The 13,600-nt window shown below is 39.7% G+C and overlaps 1 protein-coding gene across 7 annotated transcripts in view; it reads left to right on the forward strand.

The window, feature by feature from the left end:
- Nucleotides 1-2,575: 2,575 nt before the first annotated feature.
- Nucleotides 2,576-13,600, forward strand: part of ppfia1 (PTPRF interacting protein alpha 1) — a 42,964-nt gene continuing 31,939 nt past the window's right edge. For all 7 annotated transcript variants that reach the window (XM_042407863.1, XM_042407933.1, XM_042407777.1 and 4 more), the window contains exons 1-2: nt 2,576-3,750; nt 5,568-5,837. In XM_042407863.1, the coding sequence (XP_042263797.1) occupies nt 5,568-5,837 (270 nt within the window). In that variant the 5' untranslated portion in view covers nt 2,576-3,750. The remainder of the gene's footprint in view (nt 3,751-5,567; nt 5,838-13,600) is intronic.

Consider the following 13,600-nt stretch of genomic DNA (forward strand, 5'->3'; position numbering starts at 1 on the left):
ACAAGATGGCGCAAGTATTCTCTTTATTGTGAGTCCTACATCAGCATGAATTGTTTTATCAGTAATTTCATTTCCAACAGCTGAATGTAGGTCACTGAAGAACAATTCTAATAAAGTCCATATATTATTTCTAATAAAGAAGTTTGAACCTTTAATCCCATCTCACACATATTTTACATTTACAGATTTACTGTTTTACAGATGAATTAAGATTATTTTAGTTATTCTGATGTTAATCCAAAGAGGAAAGTACAAAATTTAGTTTTCAGTCACATTAGGCTATACCAGTGGTGGAAGAAGTACTCATATCTTATTTAAGTAAAAGTATCAACATAGCAATATAAAGATACTCCATTACAAGTAAAAGTCCAGGAAATCCTACTTAAGTAAAAGTACTTAAGTATTAGCAGCAAAATGTACTCAAAGTATTGAATTAAAAGTACTCATTTCGTCCCTCTAACTGATATATTATTATACATGACATCATTAGATTATTAATAGAGAAGTGTTGTATTTTAAAAGCTTGTTATATTATCCATTGTGTCAAATCTTCATCTGAAAAGTAACTAAAGCTGTCAAATAAATGTAGTGGAGTAGAAAGTACAATATTTCCCTCTGAAATGTAGTGGAGTGGAAGTATAAAGTAGCATCACATGGAAATACTCAAGTAAAGTACAAGTACCTCAAAATTGGACTTAGGCACTGTACTTGAGTAAATTCTTCTTTTTCAATTTTCTGCTTCCTCTGTGGATTGAACATTCAGCTGAGTGAATGACTGATGCAGCTCCAGAACAAATGAGGCAGTAGGAGAGGGAGTGAGGGAAGAAAAGAGTATGGGGCCAAGTTGTTCTTTGATCAGGCCCTGTGCTGAGTATTATACATCAGCATTGATTGAAGAGGTATGAGAAACAGGGGATACCAAAATTCGAGGCAGAGATGCCTTGTTCACCCTCAATCAAAAACTGAAAACAGATTTGTGTATCAGAACTTTGGTTTTTCTTCTTTCCTCTCCCATTAATCATTTCATGACCCCTCAGTACATATATATATTGACTTGAATATATCAGAAAGAGGGACCAAACCACTGTTTTAACTTTAATACTTTAACTACACTGTGTATACTTTTCTAATACTTATGTACTTTTCCTTAAGTGGGATTTTTCATGCAGGACTTTCGCTTGTAATTGAGTATTTTTACATTACTGTATTGGTACTTTTACTCAAAGTCCCCCTCCACTCAAAAGTGTGTTTTTCTTGTTCCTTCACTTGGATGTTTGAGCTTCACTGTGCAGAATGATGTATATGCAGTCAGAGTTTGACACTAGAAGGCTGTTTTCACATCTGCTGAAAGTGGAAACTTTCTCAGTGCTCATTGAAAAGCATGATTTTAAGGCGTGGACCTACGAGTATGATTTGCGACATCTAGGGGTGTGCCCGAATACAAATACATTATTTGGCAAAGCACAAATAGTGTTTTTTTTTTTTAAACAAATATTTGTTTCATACAAATATTGTAACAATTATTTGTTTTCAGGAAGAAAAAAAACCATGTCAAATACCAGAGTGCAGGTCGGTTACATCGCTATCTCAGTGTCTCTCCTCTGCTCCGCTGTTACGTCTATCAGCAGGTCTCAACGAGGGGAGTCACATCCACCTGCTACATAATGCACATTTCCTAATTTGGACGTCACTCCCGGAGTTGGGGGTGTTCCCCAGAGATAAAGCTGAGCCACTGACATGCAAAGTGCTCCCAAGGGACTCTCCATAACCAGTTGTTCCCCTTCTCCTTTCCACAAAGTTTGGTTGTAAAAAATAGACAATAAATGAGAAGTGCAAAGCAATATTTGCCTTTGAAGTTCTTCCCTACATGTTACACGCTGTGCTGTCTCTGTTTTATGGGTGTATAAATAGGTAGAGGTCTGTCTGCAATGAGGTGATGAGTAAAGTTTTATCTAAATAGTCAACGCAGTCATTTATGATCTTGGGGATTCAAGTTCGAGACCTGGTGTGCAGACCTCCCTCATAAGGTAGTTTATTCATGGACACTTATTGTAACACTTTAATTTTCTAAAATTAAAAGCGTAATAAAAACTAAAACAGGATTATTAAGCCTCTTATCACTTTGACTCGAATAAAAATACAAGTAATTTTGCTGACTCAACAAATACAGATACAAATACAAATACAAATACTGGGCCTTCTGCACATCCCTAGTGACATCACAACTAGTTTGGAGCCAGTCCTGGTGCAATATTCAATTTACACAAGTGTGATGTGGAAACTTGAAGCCTCTAGTGCACATACACTGAGAATGGACTTTACACTGAGGAAGGAGACATCTTGTGTCCAGCAGGAAAACTTTTGAAATGAAAACTATTTGCATAATATGGATTCAGGAATTTTTTATTGAAGGAGTAGGTGTAATTTTAAGGATTTTAACAAAATAATTACACTTTTTCTGTGGAAAAACCTTATCAGACGATAATTTTTTATTCAAAGAAGAGTGTATATATATATATACATCTCAAAACATGTCTGGGTGGGATCTTTAAATAAAGGATCTGAGTACTTCTTCCACCACTGCGGATCCCGACAGGAACTGAGATTGCTGCTGTTTCCCTTTTCCTCCTGTTGCCAGCCGGGGCAGCGCTCTCTCTCCCGGCGGACGGACTACCAGGCTGATGAGCAGCGTTAGCGGCAGAGAGCCCACCATTGGCTGTCCCGACTGCCGGAGCTGGCAGGCAGTGGCGACAGGGAAGGACCGGACCGACGGACCTTTTTTGGGTGGAAATACCGAGAAAACACAAACAACTCGGGGAATATAACGGAAACTCGGGGGAATATAAGTTTTTATTCGGGATTTTGGGTTTTCCAAACGGACGAAAACCGTCGCTAACGATCAACGTTAGCTGGAAGTTTCCGAGTCGAGCCGTTGATGTGGTGACGCGACTCCACCGAATCGACGGGAAGCTAACGTTAGCTGATGCGCTAACGTTTACCTGATAGATTTATCATTTCAGCAGAGCTTTGGAGACCTATTTCAGGATTTTAGCTCTTTTTTTAGTATTTTCGATTATGTAAGATAAATAGCTATGACATATTTTATCATGTTGTCTACTTTTATATGAAATGCAGCATATCCTTAGATAACTACCTGACGTTATCTTAGCTAAGTTAGTATATGAAGCGTTAGCTACCTAGCTGGCTAGTAGCTAACGTCGGCTAACTTTAAACTGACTTCAAGCCAAAGACTTCTGCTTCAAATTAGCTAAAGCTAGCAAGGCTACAACTGTTTCCACGTCACCTAACTGTATCATCACATATCTCTCTGTTATGAATGGTTATTTTGGGCGAGTTGAACTTTATTTTTGAGTATGGCCGTTTGTTTCGAAAAGCAAAGATAAGACACTTTACTTCCAAATCCAGATATGCAATCATCGAACCACCAGCTTACTTAATGCTAGCTTGCTAACGCCGAGTTAGCCGGCCAAACTTGGAGCACTGCCCCCTGCTCACTTTCTGTGGGTTTCGCTTTGAGGCCTTTAGGAAGTTATCCCATCTTTTTTCTTTCCACACAGCCTTATTATGCATCCCAGCGTCTGAATGGAATTTATATGTTCTGAATGACTTTGGATATTTGTGAAGTTTGACAACATTGCATACAGTTGGAGAACCCTGGACTTTGTTTACTTGGCTGCATAAAATATCGTGGATTTCAGAGGCATTTGGAATAACATTATTCTTTAAAAGGTGAGGTACAGACACAAAACCACTCCAGGCATTAGTTACACGCTTATGTTAGAAGTGACCAATCATATTTTTGATGTCTTATGTGTGCCTGCAACACTGATTGAACTGATTTTCATAATCTTACATGGTTAAACTTATCTAAAGTCAAGTTTTGATTAGTTTGATATTTGTATAGGCAGTTAGCATCATAAAACAAAATACTTCTCATCTGAGTGACAAGTGTTGGTGTTCTCAGTCTTCTGTTATCCCTATTTTGCCACTCAGTTATTCCTTTATCATGCATATGAAGGCAGAATTGCTCTTACGTCATAAGTGCCAAAATAAAGAGGTGTTAAGTGTTGGTATACTTAAGTGTCCTGTTTCTAGATCTTGGTTTGTCATCTTTAATTTTTGACGTATGGGATGTCCATGCTAAGTTACTGTGGACCCACCATCTGTCACTCCCTCTCATGGATGCTGTGTGACCCCTCCCCCTCATAAACATTGTTGAGCCTGAGTGGCTTGACCTCGATATGGAGCGTTGGTTTTGTGTTTGCTTCTGATAAATTAGGTTAACTTTGCCCCCTTTCCGCATTTATCATCTTAAACGTGCACATTATTAATTGCATTTAATTAAGAGTGGCAGGCTGATTTTTTTTTTTTTTTTTTTTTCCTTTTCTGGTTAATTCCCATGTAACAAGTATGACCCAGCTCTTGAACACAGTCGTCGTCGGGAGATGCAGTTCAGAGTTAGTTCACTGAACCGAACACAGTGGTTTCTGAAAGCAAATGGCTTTTGGCATCTCAGGCGATGCAAAGAATTAGATGAAGGGGCTGCTCTGGCTGCCACTAAGTTCCTCCTCCACTTGTACCAATTTGCAAATTGTACTTCCTAGTAGGTATGTTAAATCCAGCTCACATGATTCTGGATTTTTTTTTTTTTTGTCTAGCAGTCTGTTTACAGGACCTAAGCCCTTTGGTGTGGAGAGTGGCTCTAATTCTCCAGACCTTCCTGCCCAGCTGTTGTTAGATGCAGCATTACTCAACAAGCTTCAGACAACACAGCTTTCTTAGCTGCCTGGGATTGATTTAGGGCTCTCCGTTGTTTTCAGAGCAGTACCAGTGTATGATTGTTTACTCTGGACAAGTGTATTCATTTAGTAGTTAACCATGAGTATCAATCAGTAAGTAGGTTCAGCTGATTTGGCTCTGTATACCCTTGTGCTTAGTCAATAAGCTGTTATATTGGCCATTGCTTTGGTGTCTGCAAAGCATGCTGATTAGATCACCTAGAAAGTGCACTTCTAGCTTTGCCCACTGTCTGTCTGTCTGTTTAATCTCAAATCTGTCAGAGAGAGAGAGAGTGTTTAAGAACATGAACAATCCTCAGCCAATTTAATTTACAGTCAAGCCTGAGTGTTCCTGACTGTCTGTTGAGCTTTATAGTAAAAAATTTGCTGTCATTTTTTCTCCATCTTAACTATTTTTCAATATACAATCTTTAGCCGTCAGTGAGGAGGATGAATGAAAAACCTGTGTCTAAATTCTGCTTGTGGAGGACATTAGAGAATGTTTATGGCAGTGATTTGGTTTATTGGGTATAATTGTAGGAGATGTCAGTGAGATGATACCTCTTACCACCACCCCTCTACAGTGGAGGTGAATGAAATTTAGTTTGAGGTTTTTAATGCATTGAAAAATTAAATTAAAACATTTTAACGTTAAAGTTTCTTTCCAGAAGCAATATCTGGGTTATGCAGGATAATCCACAGATTTAGTCTATTTCTCCTTTGTTCTCCTTTCGATTCTAATCCGTCCTGTCCAAACCACGGTTGTAGATGATGTGCGAGGTGATGCCCACCATCAGTGAGGCTGAAGGGCCCGGCGGGGGAGGCGGCAGCGGTCGCCGGGGCTCCGGCTCCCCGCTGCAGTCGGACTCGGAGGGTCACTTCGAGTCGCTGATGGTGTCCATGCTGGAGGAGAGGGATCGTCTTCTCGAGACTCTGAGAGAGACTCAGGAGAACCTGGGCTTGACTCAGGGCAAACTGCACGAAGTTAGCCATGAAAGGGACTCGCTGCAGAGACAACTTAACACTGCTTTGCCACAGGTAAGTGAGAGAGAGACCTCATTCATTTGACATAGGGTTGGATTATATAAGGTCATATACTTTGAGATGAGAGAGGTTTGTCAGCCGCAGCAGCACTGGTCTAAACTGTCACACGAAACCAAAATACCTGTCAAATCTCACCTTGTAACAATATGATTCACCCTTTACTGCCTTTACTTCCACATCATCAACATTTCTAAATGTTAAAATGTCACAGATACACTACCAAAGCAAAAGAATGTGCCTTGTAATCTTATTTGAATAGAAAAACACCAAGAACCCCGTGGAGCCCCCCTTTCCTGCATGACTCCCTGCAGCACTGACAGCAGAGTGTCCATCTCACTTTTGGATGACAGCTCTTACAGATCTTTGGCTCTCGTAGGAGAGAAAGCGGTTTTTGGGAGTTGAATGTCCGACTGATTGTAGGGTGCAGCGTGGTGCGCACTGAGGCAAGTTAGCAGAGTTCATTTGTCATGAGTTGTCTACTCCAGTGGTTCCCAAACTTTTTTAGACCACAACACCCCTTCAAAGGAAGTTTTTTTTTTTGTCATGGCACCCCGAACCACCCAACCTTCAATATAACATGCATAACACTTTCATATTACAATATTATATTAGGTTATATTATATCAAAATGAATTTATTATAATATTGGCTCATTCTCAATCATTCAGATTAAAAGCCAAACAAAACAGAAAAAGGCTGCAGGTGTTTTAATGGGACGTGTGAGCTGCTGTTGCTGTGGAGAGAGAGAGAACTACCTGCAGGTGTGACTCCGCTGACAGGACGTCTCTCGTCTTGTTTTCATGTATACCAGCGATCAGAGAGCTACACAACACAAACACGACGTTGGGAATAATACCACAGTGAATGTGCATGAACGGTGACGGATGTTCGTCTTCCACAAGCAGTTAAAACCTGTCTGTGTTGTAGTTTTGTCTGTCGGCTCAGATTCAGTCGTCTCCGTGTTGAGATCGAAGATGTTTTAAGCATTTCCTCCAGCTGATTTTTGTGTCAAAATCTTTGCATAGCTGCCCTGATGATTACCTTTTTTCTGACTGCTGCTGAGCTCCCAAGCTGGAACGTGTGTTGTGTTACTATGACAACCTGCAACTGCGAGTTGTCATGTCAGCTGCTACTACCTGCATGTTAAACAGAGTTTTTAATATGGTGGGTTTTTTTTGTTGCATATTTATTCTGTTTTGTTATGTTTGACAACGTAACATTAAACATAGTTAATGTAAATGTTGCTGATTTTTTTTTTTTATGTGGTAAACTGTTATTAATAATGCACAATAGATGAACATTATGCTGAATCTCATGGCACCTCTTGCCAGTCCTGACAGCACCTCAGGGTGCTGCTGAACCCGTTTTCGGAACCACTAAACTTAGTGACCAATCACAATCATTCTCAGAGTGGACTGATTGGCATCTCATGGATTTTTGCATCAAACTTAAAATGAGTCAAGAAAATAAGAAACAGTGAAGAAGAAGAAGAAGAAGAAGAAGAAGCTACATCTGCTGTGAGAAGCTATTCTGGTGATGAGGAGTGAAAACAGAAACTTCTCAAATGGAGCTACTGAAGTTAATTGCTGCATATATCAGAGGAAAAGTGTAGTGTTACATTATAATGTATATTACATAACACAAAAACTTTGCATCATCGCTTTTTCAAATATCATTCAGCCATAATGTGCATATATTTAATATGCACAAAGCTCCGTACTGTAATAAGAAGGTCGTACCTGTGCTTCTAGTTCTGTTATCTGTATAACGTGGAGGGAAACGACATCCTAGCGTTGTCCATCTGCTCGTCGGTCTCTGTTATATTAATGAGTCGTGTTTCTACCCTTCATGGTCTTATATTAAAAACAAAGGGATCAGGTTTCCAGCTTTCAATGATGCATAAGAGGCTGGTAATCAGTAAAGCGTTGTTGTACTTATGGGTGAACATGCATCCAGGATATATAGTTAACCTGCTGTTTACTTTCATTGTTCGTCTCACGTCTTATTATCTGTCGAGTGTAAGAGACCGTCGCATATAGAAAGCAGAGCAGCTCACACTAGGGCTGTGCGATCTGACGACGTAGATCTTGTGACGATAGAAAAACGTCTATCGTTTATTTCGTTGTGACGCAAATCACACTCTTAACAGCAATATTTTTCGTCATTTGAAGTCTGTCAGTCTTTTGCACGGATTGCATCGATTAATTGCTCTTCTTGGCTCGTTGGTGTTCGTGCACAGGACAGGGGGGGAAGTCATCAGAGCAGCTGTCTGTGTGAGGACACGAGTCTCCAGCAGCCGTTGAATGTTGAGGGAGGGCCGGCGAACTGGGGAGAGAGAGGCCACGGCCAGTTCACATAGAAAACGTTTTCTCACGTAACAGATCCGCTTCTATTTTATCACATGTATCAAGAGACCCCCCACGTTTTTATACACTCCCAGTCTGTTTCTGTCATGTTTAGTGAAGCGTAATCTGAGCAGGCAGCTGTTTAATCACACAGATATCCTGCTGTATATGTGTATCAGTGAATCAATAAATACAAACACAGTGGATTTCTTCCCGTGGAGCAGACATATAAACTATTTTGGTTCGGTAAACTTCTGCTGTCAATCAGCCCGGTGACGTAACTTGTCCGGTCGCTGCAGCTGACAGTCGGCTGCTTCTGTGGACAGAGACGCTGAACGCAGGTCGAGTGAGAGGCGCGGGGTGTAGATGGACTCTTGTGCTCACAGGAGATGAATTTTTTTTTTTCCACTCGTGCTAACGTGTGAGAGGAACAGAAGTGACTCTACAGCTGATACATCGCTCTGGATTCCACCGTATTGCTACATCAGATTGTATGAATTGATGCAACCTCTCTCTGCTCTTTGTTGTACAGCTGGAAAATTACAAGTCAAAACTCTGAAACAAAGACACAGTGTTAGGACTGTAGTGCAGAATAATTACATAGAAATAAACATGTAAAAAGTGTTGTCATCACTTGTATTCACTCAAGCTAGTATGTTTATGGATGTTGAGTCGCTGGCATCATTGGAAGCGAGTTACTTAAACCATGTTTATCTGCTGTGTAAAGTAAAAGAAACCACCAGACTTTGCTTACAGCTCAGTCAAACTGTTCACAGCTGCAACAATTAATCAATTAATTGATTAGTTGCCAACTATTAAATTCATTGCCAGCTATTTTGATAATCAATTCATCGTTTTCAGTTATTCTTCTAAGAATAAACTGTCAAAATTCTCTGATTCCAGCTTCTTAAATGTCCTCTGGCAGTAAACTGACTATCTTTGGGTTGTGGACTGTTGGTCAGGACAAAACAAGACGTTTCAGGATGTCACCCTGTGGTGAAGGAAACGGTGATCAACATTTTTCACCATATTCTGACGTTTTATGGACCAAACAACTCATGGATTATCTCTCAAACTATCATACATACATTTAACACCAGTCACCAGTTTATTAACCACTAGAACAGATTGATAAAATAAACAAAAAGGAAAAAAAAGCGTTTAGAGGAGTTGGTCTCAATCAGTCTCTTGCCATGAATTTGACAAATCAATTTACATAACTTATAGACAACGAATCAAGGATTTATTCAGGCTAAAAAGCTAAAAGTATTAAGTCTGTAATCCTGTCGACAGAGGGCCGTAAACATCCACGTTAGAGTAATTGAAAAGTTTTCATCCCTGACACAAGACATTTTGTAAATACCTTTATTGTTTTTTTTAATAGTTGTGTCTATTTTGTTATGATTAGAAATCTACCATCAATCCATCTCCGTCGATCTTCCAGCTTCTACATAATCGTCATTTCTTCCTTTTTGCTCAACACAGAAATAAGCGAGGCCTCCAGCCAGACTAAAACAACTGAGTTCATATGGGTGCGTGTTTGTGTGTTTGTGTGTGTGCGTGTGCACGTCGCTGCGTATGCTGCTGGGGTGTCAGCTGATCATCTGGATATCTGCCAAACCTCCTGGGATTTGTATCTGGAAGGCAAGAAAATCCAGCTGCTAAAAAAAAAGTAGAAGCACTTTGTCTGCTGTAATCTGGTGTTAACACACCACGCAGCATTCTTTTGTTTACAGTGTCGTTCGCCTGTAAATCTGTAATCCAAAACCCTTGTGAACAGGCAGAGATTAATTCCACTAATTGATTCATTTACATGATCTAATCACCTCGCAGGTATGTTATATTCTATTAACATTCAGTAAATCTGAGACTGAAGATGATCTCGAGGGAAACAAAGTTTTATGCTGCTTTCATATCAGAGCTGGTGACTGTTTCAGTAACGTAAAATTAATCTCAGTCTGTATTTGTTTTATTAAACGCTGCCTTTGAGTGAAATGTCAGTATAAGCCTGCTACTACATCAAGTTTGGAAAAACCTCGGCTTCAATGACTCGTGCATATCACTAACATAACAGCAGCTGGGAGTGACGGTGTGTGGCAGCGAGCAGAGTTCACATTTTGTTGTTTTGTCGGCATAATTTTCTCTAAACTCTTATTATCTCACATCTAGCATTTATACTCCAGGTTTTAACCATGTGTGCCCTATGACTTTTTTCAATTTAGGAAATTGGTGTCTTAGCAAACCCCTCACAGAGTGCAGATTTATACATTTGTGATAGATTTGGTGACTGAAAGGTCTTTTCTATGGCCGGCTCTGTTTACACCAACACATTAACACTCGGTGTCTGCCAACTTTGACCTTTATGTTTTCATCCCTTATGGCGTCTGTTTGGCCAGGAGATTATTAATCTCTATGAGAGTTTTCCTGGTTAAAGAAAGGTTCAATAAAAAGATTAAACTGGATAAACACTTTGTCATTAGGAGATTTGATTTAACAGTGAATTGATGAAGAAACAATGGTGTTAACAGTGATTTTTAGGAAAACTGGAGAAGGTATTTAAACCAAAGGGGAGATATAAAAATCAAGAACAATACAAAACAGGAACAGCAAGCAAATATTAGTCTGATAACTCAGTTCAGATAACATTCCTAGTGACCTTACGAGGAATGAGACTGATGCCGTCATGGAATAAACAGTTTGTTTGGAGTATTGTTGGCTGCAGTAGGTACAGTAGGTGAAGGGGATGTGCAGCTTTTTCTCTCGTTTCCTCTCTCCTGGTGAGAGAACCCTTCGACTGGAATGCACAAACATTCCAGGGCGGCTCGCTCACACGTCAACAGCGTTTTAAAGCTCAAGCGATGCCCTGTTAGACGCCACTTAGTTCAGGTTTTTGTTTTTTTCTTTTTATTCTCTGTATTCTGTGTGTTGCCCAAATCGGTCGGACATTCCCACAATTAAATGTCATCTTACGGATAGCTCAGTGACTCCACTTTTACTGCGCTCACAAATAGATTTCTTTTGTTATCCAATTTTAGGGCCCATATGTTGTGGGGAAACGTTTCAGCGCTTCTGTGCTTGAAGTGGGCGACACTAGATGTGTTTTGGTGTCTCCTGGCAGTGAATTACCAGCTGTGTTCTACAACTACTATAAAGATTGTTGAGGCAGTAAAAAAAAAAAAAAAAAAAAAGGGACTGGTAGTAGTTAGCTACACGCTGTTTTCCACACACATTTTTCTAGCCAAACTTGCTTCTAGCGACAATTACAGTGAGTCATCTGCCAACTCATTACTGTGTTGAGAAGAAAATGTCAAGAAAAGTGCTAACCGAAACCACTAATGACTTAATCGCTTTGACCAGATTGCATCATCAAACACATCAAAATGTCCCTTTTCTTTTTTTTTTTTTTTACAAGTTAAACAGTCAAATTCAGAATGAGTGACATGAAGGAGCTGTCTGAGCATATGGAGACAAAAGCTTTGTTGTATCGCTTGTTTGTGCCGGGTTGTCATTGAACATTTGTGAACGGGCATTGTTGTCACTGACTTTCCAGTGGGCGGTGTGCATGATTTGTTGTTTTGTTTTACTGGACTGAAACTGCTTTATTGAATAGGTAGCAAATGATGCTCAGACATCAGTCCTCTCCTGTCTCAACTGGTTTGTTCTGCCTGCTGCTTTTGGTTGCATTTATACATTATCTGAAAATAGCATTGTTTGATCCAAAATATGTGTTAAATGAAACTAAATGATTGAGACGAAACAGCCTCACTGATACCCCGCTCCCCTCATTGATATCACTTGTTACTTTTACAGATTTGATTGGTTGTTGTGACAGGACATGTTGGTGACTGCACAGTGTTTCTGTCTGTACAACAGTCCAGCAGCTCCTGACCCTGTAAACCAGGGATGTCATGTCTTAGACGCTGCTGTTTGTTTAGTCCTAAAAGGGTCTGACGAGACGTTCTGACATCAGTGCCTTAAAAAAAACCGCAAGAGGCTGCGTTGGTGGGGACGTGCTGCTTCAGGTACCAGTGAGACCATGAAATACTATCCAGGAAGGCTGGTTTGAGTAATAGATCCCCCCCCCCCCCCCCGTCGACCCTGTCACTCAAAGGGCCCTGTGCTTCTCTTTTTATGACCCCACAATAGTGGAATGAACTCCCCACTGGAGTCAGGACAGCAGAGTCACTGCTCTTCTAATGCCGCAGGCTGAAACCCTCCTTTTTATACCACACACACACCACAACGCCAACATATAGACAGAAACACAGTGACGTCACGCTAACAACAGTCACTCCCAGGTCGACAACTGGCAGTTAATTTAAACTGCGGAGATATATGAAACTTGTTTATTTCTGTTGTCATTTTCAGCCATAACTGTAATGTTTAAATATGTATAGTTAAATACAGTGGTCCAACCTATCTGACGTTGCTGCCGTGCTTATTTTATATACTGTTGCTAGCATCTTTATAAACCAAATCTACCCAACAGCGACATCTCACCACTGCTGCCTTTAACATAGCGACAAGCTGCCTTACCTCTGCTTTACTCATTTATACTTACTCATGCTTACTTATACTTATTTACATACGCTTCCTTGTTATCTGGAAGTTATTGTGAACAAACATTATGATTGGTTCTATACTTTTCTTACACCTAAACACCTCATTTCCTTTAAAAAAAAAGTCTAAACTCTGATGACATCTAGCTCTTACTGCTGTAGAGTAAATCACATATTCCAACCATAATTCACAATGATTATTAAGACACCAAGACACAGTTTTACTTAATGTTAAGTTCTTTTATAGTTTGATCAAATGTCATGTCGTAGATAGCTCATTGACACCAGTTTGAATGTGCTAATATCAGTCTAAACATGACCTTAGAAACATCTCTTAAGTCATATTTCATTTAATATTTTAGTTCTGATGTGTTAATTCTTAATGCTACAGTAGTTTTATTTGTCATATAGTCTGAATCCTGATATTTGTGTCATGGTTTGTCTGATATAAACTGGTTTTGTTTTATATCAACTGCATTTGAACTTAAAACAACTGAACACAAAGCCGGGTTTTCCCAAGAATTCCCAGTGTGATAGTTCTTTCCATTTTGAACAAATGTTCGCACAAAATGTGACTGTTGAATTGGTTTTTTATTAATGTGACACAAAGCTAAAATTCAGTCTTGCTGTTATTTAGTTTAAAAACCAAATCATGGGAATTTGGCAGCTTGCTGTTGATATTTGTCTCCTTATTTTGAGGCCATTTCTATATTCTGGTCAGTGGTACAATGGCATGAATTGAGAGTTCACAGCGGTAAGACGGAGAAACAAAGACCGACTTGTTCCACACAGTGACATGAAAGTGACGGAGCGCTAGTGTTGCCTTTTGCCAAATGTGAGCTGAATTAGTAAC

The sequence above is a fragment of the Thunnus maccoyii genome, chromosome 1 (assembly GCF_910596095.1).
Source record: "Thunnus maccoyii chromosome 1, fThuMac1.1, whole genome shotgun sequence".
Taxonomy (NCBI): domain Eukaryota; kingdom Metazoa; phylum Chordata; class Actinopteri; order Scombriformes; family Scombridae; genus Thunnus; species Thunnus maccoyii.